Source organism: Haliotis rubra, unplaced genomic scaffold (assembly GCF_003918875.1).
Source record: "Haliotis rubra isolate DU_JTF1 unplaced genomic scaffold, ASM391887v1 Scf37, whole genome shotgun sequence".
In the NCBI taxonomy this organism is placed as follows: domain Eukaryota; kingdom Metazoa; phylum Mollusca; class Gastropoda; order Lepetellida; family Haliotidae; genus Haliotis; species Haliotis rubra.
In genome coordinates, this window is record NW_025767046.1 from 346,956 (window position 1) to 368,377 (window position 21,422).

The 21,422-nt window shown below is 41.4% G+C and overlaps 1 protein-coding gene across 1 annotated transcript in view; it reads left to right on the forward strand.

Annotated features, from left to right (window-relative positions):
• The window catches only part of LOC124285798 (regulating synaptic membrane exocytosis protein 1-like), an 82,894-nt gene extending 65,314 nt beyond the window's left edge, over positions 1-17,580 (forward strand). Inside the window, exons 12-20 of the mRNA XM_046722065.1 lie at positions 49-142; positions 836-1,154; positions 1,644-1,718; positions 3,404-3,502; positions 4,342-4,564; positions 7,942-8,036; positions 11,774-11,887; positions 13,486-13,628; positions 16,918-17,580. Coding sequence (XP_046578021.1) covers positions 49-142; positions 836-1,154; positions 1,644-1,718; positions 3,404-3,502; positions 4,342-4,564; positions 7,942-8,036; positions 11,774-11,887; positions 13,486-13,628; positions 16,918-17,088 — 1,333 coding nt within the window. The 3' untranslated portion in view covers positions 17,089-17,580. The remainder of the gene's footprint in view (positions 1-48; positions 143-835; positions 1,155-1,643; positions 1,719-3,403; positions 3,503-4,341; positions 4,565-7,941; positions 8,037-11,773; positions 11,888-13,485; positions 13,629-16,917) is intronic.
• The last annotated feature ends 3,842 nt before the right edge of the window (positions 17,581-21,422 follow it).

Here is a 21,422-nt window from a genome sequence, read left to right on the forward strand (position 1 = left end):
GGACTCTTGTCAATGACAGAAGCACATTGTAGATCTGTTTACTTTCAGGGTGGTGCCATTCAAGGAGACAGAAGTGAAACAAAACACGAGAAATCCGGAGTGGAATAAAACGTTCTACTTCCACAACATTTCAGAAGATCAGGTATTTTGTAACAATTATTAATGTTTCTGATTCCAATGAAACTCATGTTTGGTGATCCTATTACAGATGGACATGGTCAGAGGCAGACCATTAAGCTGATATATATCCTGTTTTTCCTCGTCGTGTTTGCACTAATGCAAAATTTACACCATTTCATAGTGTTGATGTTTTCCTTTTCCGTCTTTGGTAGAAAATAAACTTTGTGTAACATGACCAGGCCGGAAAACCTCCGTCCTCTGACCAGTCATTTCATCCCTTCGTTGGTTCGGTATATTGATTTGACCGAAGCTAAAGGGTGTTTTGTAGGCAGCGTCTGACCGAATTTTCTCGTGTTTTTTTTGTCTTGTTTTTGTTGTTGTATTTTGTTTGTTTTCATATTTTGCGCTTTCACAGAATCCACACACGTCTTAGCGTTTTTGTTTTGATTCCAAAGAGAACAAGCATAATTCTAAAAAGGACATGTACATGTTTTTGTAAAAGCACTAAAAATAACGGTATATTAATTAAATTTTCTCACTTCCGACTGATTCATACGTGTTTTTTAGCTGTTAAATGATATTGCTGACTGATTGAATCTCATGCATTCACTCACTCACTCACTCACTCACATCCACCCACCCACCCACCCACCCACCCACTCACTCCTCACTCACTCACTCACTCACTCACTCACTGCCGCCTATACCATTTCAGCTGCTGCAGAAGGCTATTGAGATCACAGTGTGGAGCCAGGCTGAGAAGGAAGACATATTCCTTGGAGAGATCCTTCTTGACCTCAGTGATGCTGATCTGGAGTACGATGCTCTGTGGTACAACCTTGAGGACCACGATGAGAACAGTTCCCCCCTCCCAGAGCGGAAGCGTCCAGTAGAGATACCTGACACTATCCTAACAACGGCAGACACTACGAATGAGCACAGTCCGTCTACTTCTCCCAATTTTCCCCACAGGTCACTTCCTGTGTCCCCTAATGACCACCATAGTCCAAAGTCGCCCTTTAAACGCTCTCCTAGTAAGTATTCACCGGACGTGAGTGAATCATTTTCATTTCTTTGAGAAACAGTATTGCATCATTTTCAAAGTATCAGAGGAAATTCATAAAACAGATGCTTAGGAGATAAACGCACTGTGTTGGAAAATCAGAGGTATATACCGAAATTATTATAGCTCTAAATTTGATTTAAAACCGAACGCGTAGCATATGTCATCGGTTTCCAACTGCGTGGTTCGATGCCCACGATGTCAATCACTGGATTGTCTGGTCCAGACTCGAGTATTTACAGACCGCCGCCACATAGCTGGAAAATTGCTAAGATGACGTAAATCAACAAACAAACTTATTGTCGTAAGAACTAGCGCAGTAAATACAGAAAATGAACATAGGTACAGAGTAGGCTAGCCATTGTCATATACGATGGGAAAAGACCGTTTTACTTTCTGATTCATTAGGGACACAAAGCTTCACAAGAAAACGATTCACTGTCAATACACATTCTTACAGGTGCAGACCGCAAGAGTCCGTGTTTGAGCCCACCAAGGTCGCCAACAAACCAGAGTGACAGCAGCTTCCAGTCAGGTACTTGTGCTCGACTTTCAAGGTGTATCTTGCGCCATGAATGCGTTTAGAAAAGAAAAAAGTGTAATATTGTCTGATCATTCCCAAAGTGAGCCCAAACATACGTAATATTTGTCATACTTCAATTGTTTTGTTACAGGGGTTAGCAGTTTATGTACTGTTATAGTGAGCGAGTGAATATTGTTTAAAGCCTCAAATAAACCTGTGGTTGATGTGATGAGTAAAGTCTGATGCCGTCTTTGTACGGTGGGGTATCCTAGTGGTTAAAGCGTCCGCTCGTCACGACGAAGGCCCGGGTTCGATTCCCCCACATTGGTACAATATGTGAAGCCCATTTCTGGTGTCCCCGCCGTGACATTGCTGGAATATTGCTAAAAAGCGGCGTAAAACCATACTCATTCACTCACTCTTTGTACGGTGACACCAATGACGACATTTTACGACATCAACGCCAAGCATGGGTTGTTTGAGACCAATACTATCCCGGATTCAGGATAAATAGATGTATTCAAAGCTGGACGTGTGTCTGTTGCTAGTGTACACTCTGTGTTGTGTCACGGAGTGGTTGCACGTTCCACTGACCGTTAGGTCGAATCCCATATTCTACCTACCTGGTAATGATGAAATGTCTGTCAACCCAAGGCCCGTGTCAGTGGAGTTCACCAAAGTTGCAAACCACTATTGTTAGTATCCCTTTGAACTTTCCAGATGAGAAGTAGTAAAATAAAAACCGTTATATTTTCATCTGATTGTGATAGGGAATTGGCATGGCTGGCCCAGTGGTGCATGCCTAGCCATATGATCGTGAGTTCGAATCGCCCAGATATGTTTCTAGGTTTGTTTGGGGCGGTGGGGTAGCCTAGTGGTTAAAGCGTTCGCTCGTCACACCGAAGACCCGGGTTCGATTCCCCACATGGGCACAATGTGTGAAGCCAATTTCTGGTGTCCCCGCCGTGACATTGCTGGAATATTGCAAAAAGCGGCGTAAAACCGAATTCACTCACTTACTCTAGGTTTGTCAGCACCTTACGTTTGTTCACTTCACCAAATTGGTAGATGTCTGAAACCTATTTCATTTCGGGATTTCCATCCGAGCATGTTTCGAATACTGTTCAAAGGGGTGTTAAACCCAAGTCACTCACTGTATGACACGGAACAACATTCCATACCTGAACATGAACACCAATGGTAAATGACATGAGACATTTAACATTATCCATACAATCAACAAAGGCCACCGAAACTGACCAGCCGATCCTCATTTCAGTCAATTCTAACAACCGGGTACTTTAGGGAGCGTTCATAATTTATGGTTAGTTATGATGATATTTATGGAGAAGCATGTACAATCTGAATGAAACCCCCCACCCCCACACGCCTAAAATTTATGCACAAAGTTAGTGACAAATTCGTGTACAAAATCAATGACACCCCTCTAGTACATGTGTACAAAACTGATGCCCCCTTTACCTTCCAAAAATAAACGGGGTGACACCCCCCCCCCCTTCCCCATTGGAATCATCATCTCACTCACACACACACACGCACGCACACATACACACCACAACCACCCTCCATCCCACCCTAGCTATAAATTATTAACGGTCCCTTATGTAATTTATTTTAAACTAACTGCGCTGAAACTACTTGCCCTGCAAGCATCAATACGATTTTGTATTCACCAGGTCACAGAAACAGCTTCACCAGCAAGGTCAGAAGGAAGATGTCCTGTGCTGTGTCCAAGGTGTCTTCCTCGCTGTCTGTCTCAGAGAAGAGGGACTCGGGTAAGGAACTTCATTAACTTGATACACTTTCTCTTGGTGTCGGGATTAACACATCCTGTACTCTATTTTGATAATAATCTGGACCAATTCGCTACCATACCTTGTGTTGGGCCAAATTCGAATAACACTGCTCTAAAAAAAACCTGTCCAATCCAATTACAAGTGACAGAAATTCTGCGCAAATCAGAGACAGGACGATGGAAATCATGACGTCACTTCCGGAAAGAATGCTTAATACCGAATGGCTCCATGTTATATTATCTTAATAGAACAGAGATATGTTGCAGTGGATCACCGAGAACGGCACTGAGACCGGTGGTTGTATTTTCACAGATGTGGTCTCAGTCTTGTTACTCTACGGGCACTCGAGGTGAAGGGTTGCTTGCACATGCTCAATCATTGTATATCACCCATTATCATCAAGCTCTAAGCCAGTAGTATCATTATCGACCTCGTGGCATCCCTGGTAATAAGGTGACAGATTGTTAAGCTTATTTGGGCCATCTGTTGTCGCACAGTGGGGGCGGATCGCTCAATGCAACTGGCCCTGAACAAGTGTTGTATATGGATGTATTCTCTCCTTACATCGAAATGAAAAGAACAGTAGAATCTTAAAACTATAAGACGTATTTGATATTAATTGTTGATATTAAGCTAAATTAATTTTGATTTATAACGTGACGAGTTTGTTTTGTGTCTATTTCAACTTTACGTTAGAAAGTACGTGTACTTGATACACATACTAGGTTGGGGCCGTGTGTGTGTGGACATCAAGGCCCCGATCGAGTGTGATTATTCCAACTGTGTACTGTAGCAGCAGCTATTGCTTCACTCTCCAGTTCTGTCTGACGATACAAGCCCCGGGGAGATGGGACGCAGTAGAAGTTTCGGGGATGATTCTCGGGACCCGAGCCCAAACAGACCCCGTAGTAGAAAGGCATCTTCATCCAAATCAGGTGCTTATGCCGCTGGCAATCTCTGCACGCTACGTTTCCTTCACAGATCACCCGGAGTACAGACAAGCCCGGTTATGTTCCACAAACTAAAGGGACCGTCCCAAATGTTCAGTTTACCATTCAGTTAGAATAATTTCACATTAGAATAAGATATCATTGCACGTACAATATAGAATTTAAAAGATGGCACATTTAAACAAGGCAACAAACACCTTTTTCATAACCTCTGCTGAAGACAATTAACAAGTGAAAGAATATGCTATGAGTGAGTGAGTGAGTTTCACTTTAGAATAAGTTACCATTGCGCGAACAGTTTAGAATGGAAAAAGGCACATTTAAACAAGGCAACATAACCATAAGAAACCACTGCTGAAAACAAAAGTCCAGCGTCAATTAACATTTGAATGAATACGCTGTGAGTGAGGGAGTTTAGTTTTACGCCGCACTCAGCAATATTTCAGCTTTATGGCAGCGGTCTGTAAATAATCGAGTCTAAACCAGACAATACAGTGATCAACAGCATCAGCATCGATCTACGCAATTGGGAACCTATGACATGTGTCAACCAAGTCAGCGAGCCTGACCACCCGATCCCGTTAGTCGCCTCTTACGACAAGCATGGGTTACTGAAGATCAATGCTGACCCGGATCTTCACGAATTGCATGTTCTGGTTGCATGCGATGTTATAGGGGTTTTTTCATTCCTTGAACTGGAGAAAATACTTCAAACTACATTGCACTTTTCTGAAAAGACATTACATTATTTGGTTTCCGAGGGTGATATGTAAGATTCAGTGGGTACGATGTATCATGTGTACTGGTTATTTGAGTAGAGTTATATGTAAGCTAGAGACGTGGAGATGTAGTAAACTCTGTTAAATAGATATCATGTCTGGAGGAAATATAACAGGATGCTGAGGATCTATTTCTCATCACCGGCCCATCATAAAATAACATGTTAAATTCGCTTCAAGTACTTCCTAAGTTACACTTTTTAATGTAACCCATCTTACCAGTATATCGTTTGGCAAATTAGTCATTGAAGTATATATACAATGCCGTCCACTAAATCCGCGCACTTAAGCACATCGATCGCACCACGGCAGCTAACGTCTCTTAGTTTTTGTTGTTTACGTGAATAAACATGCTGGTATGCATCATGTTTACCTAGAAATATAAGTTTTATTGACGACTACAAGATTCTAACGTTGCATTATGCCATACAGTTGACCTTACCGGCGTTCTGACGACATCGCCTGCTGTCCGGTAACTCTGCGCAGCAACTGATGTGCATAACATCCGGCTCAGACAATATGGCGAACGTTGGCAAAAGCGAAAACTTTTTGTCCTTAATTACGTGAATCAGCGATGCTAGTACATACTTTATTGACTGCAAAAGTTTATACATGATACTGTGAATTTACTTCCGTGAGCAATCGACATTTTGCCATGGAGGTGTCGGGTACTTGTATGAATTTTCAACAGGTCACCATGAACTTGTCAGCGATGTGGGTGGGCGTGGCAGGTATATACATTGATGTTTATCGTAATTAAGTCTCGTTCATAATTATTTTTTAAAATTTTAAATAACATGTTATGCCTATGTACTTAGCTTTAGTGATAAAAAGCGAGTCCATTGTAGAAATGTCCCGATTTCAAGCGTAAATGTGGTAGCCGACGATGCTTACCTTCGATACGGAAGTACGCTATAGCAGCTGCACAGACTTACCGGGCGCGCGAACTTACCGGACTCGCTTGTGTAATATAACTTTGGGCTACCATCCAGTTTAGGTGATGTGAAATAACACTATTTCTACGTAACCTAGTTTACTGAGTTTCTGAGAATAGTATGAAGTTGGTAATGGATTTATGGTGTGGGGAACAGTTTATAAATTGGTGATGGAGTTATAAGTGAAAAGTACAGGTTTGTATATTTATGTTTGCACTCTTTCACTACTGTAGTTGAAATTTCAGAATTGTTTGAATGTTTGTTTTTGTTCAACGCCGCACTCAGCAATTGCCCAGTTATATTGCGGCGGTCTGTAAATAATCGAATTTGGTCCAGACAACCCAGTGATTGACATCATGACCATCTACCTACGCAGCTGGGATGCTATGACACGTGTCAACCGAGTCAGCGAGCCTGACCACCCGGTCCCCTTAGTCGCCTCTGACGACAAGCATGGGTTCCTGAAGACCAATTCTAACCCGGATTGTCACTACAATGCCGTCCGGTAAAGTCCGCGCACTTTACCACATCGATCGCAACATGACAGCTAACGTCTCTTAATGTTTGTGGTTTACGTGAATAAACATGCTGGTATGCATCATATTTACCTAGAAAAATAAGTTTTATTGACGACTACAAGATTCTAACGTTGCATTATGCCATACAGTTGACCTTACCGGCGTTCTGACGACATAACATCCGGCTCAGACAATATGGCGGACGTTGGCAACAGACAATATGGCGGACGTTGGCAAAAGCTAACATTTTTTGTCCTTGATCACGTGAATCAGCGATGCTAGTACCTACTTTATTGACTGCAAAAGTTTATACATGATACTGTGAATTTACTTCCGTGAGCAATCGACATTTTGCCATGGAGGTGTCGGGTACTTCCATGAATATTCAACAGGTCACCATGAACTTGTCAGCGATGTGGGTGGGAGTGGCACGTTCAGTCTCGTTCATAATTATTTTTAACAAAATTAAATAACATGTTATGCCTATGTACTTACCTTTAGTGATTAAAAACCAGTCCCCTGGAGAAATGTCCCGATTTCAAGCGTAAATGTGGTAGCAGACGATGCTACGGAAGTACGCTATTGCAGCTGCGCAGACTTACCGGACGCGCAAACTTACCGGCACTCGCTTGTATTAGAAATCACTTTCAATATTTGTTTGGCTACAAAACAAAGAAATGATTCTCGGGCTTCTCTGTTTCTCGAGTAAAAAAGAACCAAAATTCCAATATGAAAATGATGAAAGTTTAAGAAGCACCTCTGCCTCTTGTTACTTTTGTTATTCAATTAAACTGTAAAAAATGGAGGTGAGTTCTACCTTCCTGTTCAAAGTATCAGAGACAAAAATGACAAAACATGTTCATGCTTTTCTTTGTTTTGATATTTCAACGATACAAGTACTCGCGCTACCTAAATTTAACCTAATACGCCTCAAGGCTGTCAAAGATATTTTTGACATTTTGTCGACTAAAACATTTACACGATATCGTTTAATCTATCAGGGCCAGACAAAACTTTATGAATATATCGATGCATATTCGATGAAATAAAAATGTTCACGAAAATGTATAATGATTTTTAATACAGTGTGTGCTTGATGAAATGTCCACACTATCAATGGATAAGATTAAAGAATTTTATAGCCTACAATAAAACCTATTGTTCTGGTGAGTACTGATTTAACAATTACAAGCCATTGAAGAAAATACTGATGCTTATCTCTTAATAACACTTCAGTGACCTCCCTTTGACACCAGATCGACCAGCTCCAGAGGGGGATGACATCACGTCGTCCCTAGGTCCGGGTCAGGTGCCCCCGAAACCATCCGCTGGTAAGTTACAATATTCCAATTTTCCTGCTATCGATCGGCAGTGCCGTTGCTATATCATGTACAGTTGATTGGAGAGTTGTTTTGTAGATTTTATTTGTGTATGTCTAACCGGGATTCTATCCCACGATCATAGGTTTCTGGCGTGTCCAAGGGAGACAACTGTGCACAACGAATTTCGGTGACATAGAAGACAGGGGAACCCGCGTCCCCGACGTGATGTTGCTTGGCGTTTTTAAATTCCTGTAAAACGACCCTCACTCACCTATCATTTTTCAGTCACTCGTGTTATAGATACAATATGGCATCTACGCTCGGGTATTAATCTCTATTTATTCACTATTGTACGATTGCCATACTCGAACATAATTTATATATTTAAAGGCACGATGACACACCACATTTCTCTAAAATACATAATGCACTTCTCTCAATAATACTGACTATCAGCCAATCAGGGAGCCACCATATAATTTATTTTAAAAAACAACATTACGTATAAATTAGATTATAATATTCAGTTAAACAGTTCGAATGAATTAATGCAACGTTGCATTAAATCGACTCTCACGTCCTCTACCGACCGAACATTATTTTAAACGAACCCCTTAGAGTTATGTCCCTTGGACCGCTCTTTACGAATATCCTACAACGTGTTACCTGTTTGGAAGCTGTTCGCCTCGAAGTTTCAATTATCGATTTCAGGCAAGTCGTAAGGGGTAATAAGTATTTTATTGCATCAATAGGAAGCTTAAGTGAGTGGCCCCCAATACATATAATATAGGGCAAAGTATTGTCGAGCATAGGTGACATTGTGCATTTAAACCTCCCAGTATGTTCTCCAAAGTTGAATAGTCAGTCTCTCACATATCATCGTTATCAATCTGGCCAAAAATGTCACCATTTCCTCCCTGCACGAATAACCTGACAAGTTTGATCAACTACATCCGCGGGATACAGCCATCTCCTCAACACGCAGTACTCAGTACTCAGCGCCGTGGCGAATTAAAATCCATATCGTATAGTATTTCAAATTCATCACTGACATCCAAGCAATTGATTATTAAAATGTGGACAAACATCTGGCCATCCAATTAGTGTTTTACGGCAAGGAATAATCTTCCAGTAATTAATCATGTGACAGGTCCCAGTCAATGAAGATTGTGTCCATGAACACATCTTAACACAAACGCCCATGTTGTAACATACGCTGACGATGATCGTAAGAATAAAGTAACTTTCTGAAAAGGAGTCTCCTTGCAGCAGAGTTGCAGAGTGCAGTACTGAACTGTTAAAATAATTGTATTTATTTAATTATTTTTATTTTTATTTAAAAAAATCTTTTTAAGTTATATTTTTGGTGTGTGTGTTTATTTGTTTTTTTGGGGGGTATTGTTGTTGTTTTATATACGTCTCATGGCATTGTTGTATGCATCAGGTGATATAATATGCTCTTTCAACACTAAACACATGACGAATGTTAACGTCATCAAAGGTACATGTATTGTTTACAAAATAAACACTGAGATTCAGAAAATGAAAAGGGTTATATTATTATATAAAACGAAGCGTGTTTTAACTACACCAAGTTGTTATATAGCTCAAGGTAAGATGGCATTCTTAAAAGATGGATAAAAGTGGATAAAAGGTCGATATACATGAAAGTTCTTTAACATCGGTGCTCGTAATTCGCTTCTCAACGCCTACTGATCTTAACAATGGAAATATGAATATCTGATTTTTTTTATGCTCAATAGGCAGCTGATAAAGCAATTGCAATGCGCACTGACCCCTTAACCGTTGTAAAAATATCATGCAGTTTTGTGCATTGTGCCCAATTGTCGGATCTTATTATAGTTAACAACGTCTATAACGACCTGACAGATATAACGAACTGACGGATATAACGAACGCTTTTAGTCCCGACCACTTGCTGTAATCTTAAGTCGAAATGCGTACAACGAACAACGGTTATAACGACCTGACGGATATAACGAACGCTTTTAGTCCCGACCACTTGCTGTAATCTTAAGTCGAAATGCGTACGAGCTACGGTTATAACGAACTGACGGATATAACGAACGCTTTTAGTCCCGACCACTTGCTGTAATCTTAAGTCGAAATGCGTACAACGAACAACGGTTATAACGACCTGACGGATATAACGAACGCTTTTAGTCCCGACCACTTGCTGTAATCTTAAGTCGAAATGCGTACGAGCTACGGTTATAACGAACTGACGGATATAACGAACGCTTTTAGTCCCGACCACTTGCTGTAATATTAAGTCGAAATGCGTACAACGAACTACGGTTAAAACGAACTGAGCAGTCCCTCTGAGTTCGGTTTAACGGTAGGCTACTGTATTTCAACATTTAGTGCTACCCGAGACACTTACAGGCATTTCGAGACAGGTCAAGGTTCTTTGCAGAATGTCTTCTCGAACACCTTTTTATATAACTAAATTATAAGTGATCAGTTCATATGCTTTTCAACCCAACAGAATCTGAAACCGATACTGATTTCCCTCAGGCCTTAATGGGAGTCTTGTGTTTCATATTTACACAATTTGATTCTTTATTTTATACTATATTGAGTTGATTCTCGTATATCTTTCCTGGCATCATATTACTACTTACGACCCTATCTACCATTAAAGATGAAGATCTGCCATGAAAAAAGGTCGTGGTTGTTTGTGACGACGTGTAAAGTTAGGAGTTTGCTTCTTTCCGACGTGGCTTAGGACATCGTACCGCTGAGAGGCTGTCGTGAAACAGCACCCGGTGATAAAGCAGTTCAGAAACGTTGAGAGCCATAGAAAGCAAAATGACTGCTCGACATGACTGCTGTTCCACCGCCGTTCCCGTTCTTGGCCATATGTCAGCCCAGGATGTTTATATCTTCAATGTAGAATACTCATTTCCTTATCACGTTGACTTTTTAATCACCATACAGCTATAACGGCACCAAATGATGAGAACAGTATCTGATAGACGAAATCTGAGCGTTATAATCAGTGCCTGGAAGAATACAGCTACGGTGGTAACATTTAGCTATTTGATATTAGAAACGCCATCGTGTTCATTAACCGTGTTTATCAATGGTATCTCAGCTAATGTCTGAAACCACTTGCGACAAAATTAAGGGGCATAGACAGATAGAATGAGTGAATGAGCTTCGTTTTACGCCGCTTTTACCTATATTCCAGCAATATCACTTGGGGGGACACCAGAAATGGGCTTCACACAATGTACCCATGTGGAGCATAGATAGACAGACAGACAGACAGACAGATAGATAGATAGATAGATAGTCTGTATTTTATTTGTATACATTAAAACAAGTGATTTCTTCAGATGTATAAGCAAAACTTATATAAAATGATATTCCAGTTATTCTTTCTTGTCAAAACTCCTTCATCTACACAAGATCTTTCGACGCTCAACGTGTAAAATGAAAACTGAGCGTAGTCATTGATCTTGTTTCGATAAAGGAGTTTTCACAGGAAGGAATAACTGGACTCTATCTTATGCGTGCGTATGTGCTTGTATGTATGGTGGCTGATTAGGGCCATCGCTTTCTCGCCTTAAAATTCGGAGGCGAGAAAGCGATATCACGAGACGAGAAAGCGATAACACGAGACGTGTGTGTGTGAGTGCTTGCGCGTGTGTTTCCGACACATCGTTATTGTGTACCATTTTTTTAAAATAGAACAGTCACATTCATGCTTTTTGTTTCAGAAAATCTTGTCTGTGGTGATATCGGCCTCGGCTTTGCAGTTTCAAAAGGTCAGCTCGAAGTCAATGTCATCAGCGCCCGGAATCTGATAAAGACAGAAACTCCCCTTCCAACTGGTAAATCAACCATCCTTCTGTATGTGTGGACAAACATCAAACATATATGTGTGGTTAACACGTTTTGAAACATATTTCAGTATATCTTTACACTGGAGCTGTATCTTTAGAGTGGTTCACATTATATGAACACTGAATGAGTATGGTTTTACGCTGCTGTTATCCATATTCCAGCATTATCACGGCGGGGGACACTAGAAATGGGCTTCACACATTGTTACCCATGTGGGAAATCGAACCCTGGTCTTTGTCGTGACGAGCGAACGCTTTAACCACAAGGCTTCCCCATTACCCCTTAAACACATTGAACGAATATGGTGCTAATTAAAAGACCAAGGGTCATAACCAACGTGTATCGCGGATTCCAACCCAAGTCAAGCGAATCCTGTATCTTAGAGACGAATCTGACATAGTCGCTTAATAATGACCGACATTTGGCATCTGGCGTGAAAGAAACAAACGGTATCTTCCCCCTGATGTAAGTTGAGTGAAAGGCTTGTTGATATACGCTTTACCTTGTTAAAACGTATGAAACTAGATTTCATGAGTCATTAACTGCAAAAAAAACCCGTCCTAAGTCTAAAACAAATACTGTGAAGAGGATGGTAGGTGTTTTTCTGTCTTTTCTGAAATGACTTCCGTGGTTACGACTGGGTGCATCCTCTACTGAAGGTCACTGGTTAGATCCCCGGCCGTGTCCGACCGAAAGAGGTTGAAAGATGGTAGTTTGTTGTTGCCCTGTTTGACGCTCGGCATTAAGGGTCTAAGGGTCACACTCTACTACAGCAAAAACGTATTTCCTTTTTGTCAATCAATAGGGGCAAAATGGTTCATTAAATTCACCCCTTCATTGATGTCCAAGCAAGCCTTAATATATTCTTCATCTTCACACACACACGCACGCGCGCACGCACAGCCGCACACACACAATATTGAAAGCTACTTTAATCCAATTTTACCTCACCTTATGTATTTTTTTAACCGCTTTCGTGTTTTGCAATTTCCTGATATTGAAAACGTGAGTGATAGAACGATCGGATGGTCAAGATAAATGCTATGACCTGGATGCCGTGAAGACCTTAGCGCTACGACAGTCCCAAGGAATTGTTATGGTATGGGATTTCTGATCACCTTAGCGCTAAGATCGCTTTGTACAACGGCACCCAGGGCGATATGTGTAATGGTGGCCTGCTGTTTGGTCGTTATATTATTGGGGCGGTGGGGTAGCCTAATGGTTAAAGCGTCCGCTCGACATGCTGAAGACCCGGGTTCGATTTCCCACATGGGTGCAATGTGTGAAGCCCATTTCTAGTGTCCCCCGCCGTGATATTGCTGGAATATTGCTAATAGCGGCGTAAAACCATACTCACTCATTCACTCACTCGTCATATTATTAACAACTTGTTCCCCCAAGAACCCCTGAGGAATTCAGGTTTGGGTGATTGCGTGTCATCAGACCATTAACATGCTCATTACATCAACCGCCACTTTGCCGGGTCCAGACTCGATTATTTACATGTCTCTGGTATATCTGAAACGTTGTTGGTGCACCAAGCAAAGACGTTGCAAGATGCTCTTATTACCCTTTTCCCCTCTAGACACTTACGTGAAGACCTACCTTGTGGAAGGGAAGAAGATAATACAGAAGAAGAAGACCCAGGTTGTGAAAGGAGGAGGTGACCTGGTCTTCAAGAAGCAGATCAAGTACTCCGCGTGTAATGTGCACGGGCGACACATGAAGGTAGGTGATAAGGATGTGGAACTACCCGACGTCACCCGTGACCTAACCAGCGACCCATTAACCTACCTTCAGCAACCAAGCTTGTTGTAAGAGATCGAACGGTATCGGGTGGTCAGGCTCCCTGACTTCGTTGATGCACGTCATCGTATCCCAGCTGTGTATATCGATGCTCATGGTGTCAATCACTGGATTATCTGGTCCAGACTATTTACAGACTGTTGATCTGTTGAAACACCTTGCATCACTATTTGATAGTGATTCACAAAGCTTGTATACGTACACTCAAAACTTGCTCCATTAGAGTTACGTTTTTAAAACACACACTAGACCAATGCTCATAAGTATGTAGACACGTGCATTGGCAACCTAGACACATTCAAAGCGAATTAACAAGACACATGCACAGGCAACAAGACACATGCACAGGCAACAAGACACATGTATATAAAACAAAAAACATGTAAAGGCAACAAGACACATGCACAGGCAACAAGACACATGCACAGGCATACACAAGACACATACAGGCAACAAGACACATGAACAGGCAACAAGACACATACACAGGCAACAAGACATACAAGAACAAGACACACAGGGCAAGACATGTATAAAGAACAAGACATACACAGGCAACAAGACACATACACAGGCAACAAGACACATACACAGGCAACAAGACACATGTACAGGCAACAGACACACATACACAGCAAGACACATGCACAAGACACAGGCAACAAGACATGTATAGGCAACATGTATAGGCAACAAGACACATACACAGGCAACAAGACACATGTTCAGGCAAAAAGTCACATACACAGACAACAAGGCACATGTACAGGCAACAAACACATATGCAGGCAACAAGACACATACACAGGCAACAAGACACATGTATAGGCAACAAGACACATATACAGGCAACAAGACACATGACACATGTACAAGACACATATACAGACAACAAGACACATGTACAGGCAACATGACACATGTACAGGCAACAAGACACATGTACAGGCAACAAGACACATGTACAGGCAACAAGACACATGTACAGGCAACAAGACACATGTACAGGCAACAAGACACATATACAGGCAACAAGACACATATACAGGCAACAAGACACATACAGGCAACAAGACAGGCATCTAGAGGCAACATACAGAGGCAACAACACATGTACAGGCAACAAGACACATACACATGTGATTCTGGTTAAACCACCTACAGCCCACAATGTTGTTTACATCGCACAGACAACAAGACACAAACCCGTTCCATTTTAAATGGATTAAAAACCACCTACAGCCCACAATGTTGTTTACATGGATTCAGACATCCTTCTGACAGGCATTAACTGTAACATGAATCAGGCCGATCGTTACCAACAAAACCACGATCACCATCTACAGATGACTAAGTGGCCTGTTTAATGTGCTGTGTTCTGCGTCACAAGGCTTGGACTAGCCTATGACCTTTCCTGTAAGCTGACACAGATACCCTCTCTGTCTGCCACCTCCAGATTAAATGTGAATAATTTTATTTTACGTAGAGCTTTTTTATGAGATTTGTCAGTTTGGTAGGTGTTGGATAAATGTGTACACTTTTAGCTAGTCACGTGTACCGACGAAAGTAATGCCGGATATAATTCTCGATCAGTGCTACATTTCGGCCTACGCTTCGTGCTGGTTTAAAAACTGGAGTTGGTCGATGATATTTGCCAATTGACGTCACAGTTATGTATAATATTATTTTAATACAACATTTATTTACTAGTACTCGTGTACTGACTGTGATATATATTTCGGCCTACGCAATATGCAATATGAAAGAAAACTAGGGCCTACAAATTCGTTACGATTCCGATGTCCACTCCAATCGTATTTTAGCATTTATTGGAAATGTGACTGTTTCATTATTTTTTTAATAACTATATATTTTGTAGTGATATTACAGGAAGCACTTGCTTTAAGTAATAAACCTGTGTAATGAGTTTAGGATTTTACTGTTAATTGAATTACTCAGTGAGTCATTACCGTAAAATACTGTTTTAATATCGTATCCTTGAATATAAAAATACATATTTGTTCTTAAGTTTTGATAATTTCGACATGAGAAAAGGTAGTGAACAGCGCCTTCGTTATCGTGACCACATGAACATCTGGATGTTTCCGATACGTGTCGATAATATCTGTCTGCATTAAGATCACTACAGCCGATTTTGAGGCGACAATGGATGAAATCTAAACGGCAAAGTCTCATTGCAACTGCTCAAATTTGATGGTGATTGTCCCAGAGTCTAGAAATTGCATTTTTCTATAATCCGCCCTCCCTCCAATGTACCCACAATTCACTAATGTGTCTGCATTTTTCGGAAGCATTTTTCCGCTCGGAGGTATTTTTCCGCTTTTGTTCAGCTTAATTCCATTAGTGATTTTGAGTTGCCCAATGTGTGCACACATTTTGCCTACTGCGTGCACGTGCATCACATGCTGTTTATGCATGATGTGAAATTTGATTGTGATAAGGTGATGCCATTCGTCACCACTCGCCCCTTTCCGTAACCCCCTGCTTGTCCCGGAATAACACGAGTTGGTCACGAATGAATGTGGTGCATTCAGATTAGCGACGCGTTATTGTAAATGTACTCCTCAACAATAGCTACGGTCAGATAACCAGTTCTCTTACATTTTGTAGGTAGAATATAAGCCAAAATCTTATCTCGTTTTTAATCCGTGTGCCCACGTGGCCTGTATTTTTACATTCACCTTCAGGATGAAATGCTCATAATACAAACGCTGGGTAGCTGTCAACTTTCAAATTCTGCCGTAAAGGTTTTTACCAGTGCAACATCGTTCACTGGACATACTGGAGTTTCCAAAATAAATATGCGTTGTGGATCTCTTTTGAGAGGAAAAGAAATGAATTATGTCTTTAAAAAATGTTCCATTCCCAGTGAAAAATGACACTGTGCTTGCTTAGTGCTCCATAACATTTGCACCAGCAAATCCAGAAAATTTCATTTTATGAACGTCAATGAAATCTGCTAACGACTGCCACTTAGCCGCGTCTTGTTTCCATTAATGGAAGAGGATGGCATACCTCTCTAATACCGAGCTAACCAGGCTTAAACCAAGATCTTCAACGGCGTCGTCTAGTAATTCGTTCACGAAGATACGTTTACATGTCAATGTACATCATTTCATTCTTTGTTTTCCAACATAATGCAAGGCTGTACACAGCAGTGTTAGACTGTACTTTGTCCTCCATGTTGCAGGTAAACGTCTGGGAGAGGATAAAGGGATTTGACAAGAAGAAGCAGTGCCTAGGGGAGACCATCGTCAGACTGGACAGCCTTGACCTTAGCAGACACAACACTGGCTGGTACAAGATGTTCACTATGAATTCAACAGACCTCGGCTCTAATGAGTCTCTGTATCACTGGTGAAAAAGTATACTGACTTTGACTCGACTCATCTCCACATTGGATATAATAGGGGCCGGCTAAAATGATAAAAGGGAGGGGACCGTATTGCTAAGAAATCGGGTGCCTTGGTAAGCAAGGGCAAGGTGTCCAATACACCCAAGTGACAGTGATGAAGATGTGTTTTCAGGACCATAGTATTTGGTATGACAATATTCCGAGGATAGCAGGTAACAAGGTTCCAAAGCGTGCCTGTGTTAGTGAGGAAGATATGTTTGCTGAATCATCTGGTTTAGTATTATAGTAGCAAGATTTTCCGTGGATACAATGGACCATGGCTCCAAGGCGAGCCTATGCCAATAGTGCTATTGCTGCTGGACTATCTGATACGTAATAGCTCGATCCTCACTGAATGACACAGGAGAACATTCAGGCACGTCCCTGTGTCCACGAGGAAGATGGAGACACAGTCAATGACACAGTTCATGACATCAGTGATGAAGATTTGTTGCCGGACTACCAGTGAATAACATGATTCCGTGGTTCTGTGTAACACATGTTGATGGGCCACCTGATTTAGACAATTACAGAATGTCCTGAAGGCGTTCCTCCGACCCAAAGTTGTGTTCACTTCTGAGACACGGCCTCAGACCTGAGATGAACTTCCAATAGAAGTCCCGTATGACCTTTGTTCCTAAAGAGTCTGCACCATCGGGGAATATGTGGCTGCATTATATTTGACTACATTTGAGCTTGGTTGGAGCAAGGGCCATCAGCCTCATGCCAACGTATGTTCTCTTTTACTCCTTGATATGGTTTACAAAACTGAATCTACATGTCTTACTGTACCACGGGTACGTTTCAAAAAATGTGTCAGAATCGAATTTATATTATATTTTATCTTTGAAATCGGAGGATGACCGTCTCAGTCTCCAAACAGCCGTACGTCAGTATTGTCTCAAACAGCCATGGCGACTATCTCAGCGACTTGCGATACCCCAGCGCTAAGATCGTTTTGTAGAACGGTGCCCAGTTCATCAGTATTGGAGCAAACGGACGTCTGAATTGTCATACTGCATGTGCATCTTCATCTGTGACCAGGAAAGTTGGTCAGTATTGTGTTGAGCTGTCTGTTCAACCGAGTCTTGATTTCAAGGATTTAAGAGTAGCCAGGAGAGGATTTAGTCCCAACAATGTTGGTTCCGCTTATGAACCGCGCCAGAAATAGTGCGGAATGTGTAAAAAGTGAACATTCTCCTTGTCATAGAGTGTTGGTGTATACAGTCAAGCAACATGGAGTGATTCTTGGAGAATAGAAGAATTTCGATGGTAAACCGGTGACGTGGCATCAGGAATCCCGGTGTAATAAAACAGCACGACGCTCGGTTTTTCCACGGAACTGAGGACATATTTATGAGGAATATCAACACCAAACAAGTCACTGAACAGCCTTTATGCCGTGAGAAGCGTGCACAAGAATCCATCATTTATTATATATCATACGACAACAGGACGTTGACATATGTCAGTGCTAAGACACTACGTCTATCTTGGTAGGATGTCCAACACGTTAATTAAACAAAGAAAGATTTCAGACTCGGATGTCGCTGGATTGAAAGTAATCCTGCGGATGTCATTAACGTTGAAACCACTCAAGTTGGTCTCCTGAACTATTATATGAAATACCGGACATCGACTTTTCACTGTAAAGTGTTGCCTCCCTTGAACACGCCAGAGACCTTGTACTGTAGTTCGAATCCCAGTTCGCTCCGAATATGTTTGTGGGTTTGTTAGCTCTGTTCCCGTGTTTCACCAAAGTGATAAACGCCTCAAACCTGCAAAGACCTGGTTTTCCTTCCACTTTAAGCTGACCGTGATATGACAGAAATGCGGCCAACTCACTCACTAACAGATGGTCAATGCACACACAAGACAATATTGTAACAAATGTGTATTATCTAGGAAGAAGAAACACTTGACATCGCAGATGGACAAGGCATGTCAAAGATAATGTCATCTTAATGGTTGACCTGCATAGCATATTGTATCGAGAAGCAGATTACAATACGCTCAGAACAAAGATATTTGAAAGCAGTGTATTTCCCATGTAGAGCTGGGTTTGAGGATGCCCACGGAAAAGTTAACGTCTCAGCATGATCCAGTACCTTCTGTGATGGTTCCGGTGCCAGATCCTATAGCCCAGTATTTCCAGAGTGGTTCTACTTCAGAATTCTCGATATAGCACCATAATATCACCAAGCATCGCATATGGACAGTGAACCAACATGAAGACAGTGTTTTCAGAGTGGTTCTACTTCAGAATTCTCGATACAGCACCGTAATATCACCAGATATCGCATTTGGACAGTGAACCAACATGAAGACAAATTGTAGGCTCCGAACTGGCAGGGATTCTGCCGTACCAAGAAAACGCGACCAACATGCCAGTATTGTCAATTCAGCTCCGAACCACTGCGTGACCCATGGGCCATGTACCACGTTAAAGATATCTGGCCAGAATCTGCAGTGGTTACGCCATGCCAGATACTTTTGGCCAGTTGTGCCAGTGTTGTCCTTCCAGCTCTGCAAACACAGCACCTTACAGTTACATGTAGCTGACATCTCAGATGGACAATGCACAAATGTCAAGAACAGTTTAAGGTCACGGATCTTGCCTATACCTTAAGTGATTCTGCCCAATAGTATTTCATGTGTGCGGCCAGTGTGGTCTCTCTTCCAGTATTACCAACTTTAGATTTCTGAAGTATTGTGGGAAACCCAACATGAAGATTGTTGACATGGCGCCGTTTCTCCACAAAATAGCATCTTGAAGAAGTCCTCCATTCCACATGGGTCAATACAAGGTTTCAGTAATATTATAATATTGAATCAGCCTATACCTGTTTACTATAATTCCAACTTTACCTTGTATCAGCTATATCTTCCATCGGATCGAGAATGCAAAGATGTGCAGAGTTGCGTCCCCTTCGCTCGCCAGAATCCAACACCTGTGGTTTGAATCCCCGTCAGCTCCGACTGTTTCCTGGGTTTTTAGCCCCATACCCATGCCCGTGGGTTTCATCAAGTGGTAAACGATTAAGAGTGAATGAGTGAGTTTAGTTTTACGCGTCTGTAAATAATAGTTTTGACCAGACAAACCAGTGATCAACAGCATGAGCATCCATCTAAGCTAAACGACTAAGATCTCCATCATGTCGGACCTGTCCCCCACACAAGTGTGTCACGCTACCATATAACTGGATAACGGTTGAAAGCGGCATTAAACCCAACTCACTCACTCAATCAATCGGATAGAGCTAGTTACACGCATTTGTCTCTTTCACCCTGGATTCAAATTGTAATGAGGAACACAATGCCATTTGATTTGTATGTATGTGTGATTATACTTATAAGATTTCTTATTCTTATACACAATGTGTTATGATCGATCTCCGTGGCCTATTACAAGCAAGGATTATAGGCATGCACATGCATGACGAACGTATCTGGACAACCCATTTCTTGTGCACGTCTTTCCAACGACCACCATTATGCATGAGTATAATGAGAATCTGTCACACACCTTGGACGCTGCTCGTCACTGATAGACAATCCACGACTTCAGGTGAAAGAGATGTTCGCGTTATTCCTGTTTGTTTATTGGTCAGCTCTGACTGACCTTATGCATCGATCTTCAGTTTGACACCTGGGCCTGAATATATGAATGTTTCAGACGTGAGAAAATGACTGATTACAATATTGGTTGAACATAATCTGTCTCATCCTCTAAACCTAATAAGCAGGTAGATCGGTCAATATCTATAACGCCATAATCTTTGTTTAGCAAATCGTTATTCCTGATGTATCCAGACTTTAAATGAGGACTCTAGATGACTGATAGAGGCAAAATGAGCAGTTCTTTGACAAGCATTTCCGCACTTGAATGTTCGTATAAAAAACTTTCGTGTATTAATTACTGGACTAAAATAAAAAATAGTCATATATTATCCTTTGCTTAAAGATTATTACCAATTTGGCTATAATTGGATTTGTTTGGGGTTGGGTTTTTGTTTTGTTTTCCTTCATTTTAGAAAAATATATATATTCCACGAAATGTTTCAACGGATGGTTTAGGGTTAAGTTTACTCGCCGGTTCCGCTGGTTATTCCCAGTTTTCACATCTACTTCATGCTTCAACATGAGAAGTGTAGGCGTTTGAACATTTGATTTTACGTGGCTGTGATTACAACAATTTCGCCACTAGGCACGAGCTGTTAGATATTTTTAGACTGTGTGAGCCATTAAAAGTGAGAGATTTTAAATGCCACCTTTAATCTTGTTGCACAACTGCCTGTTAC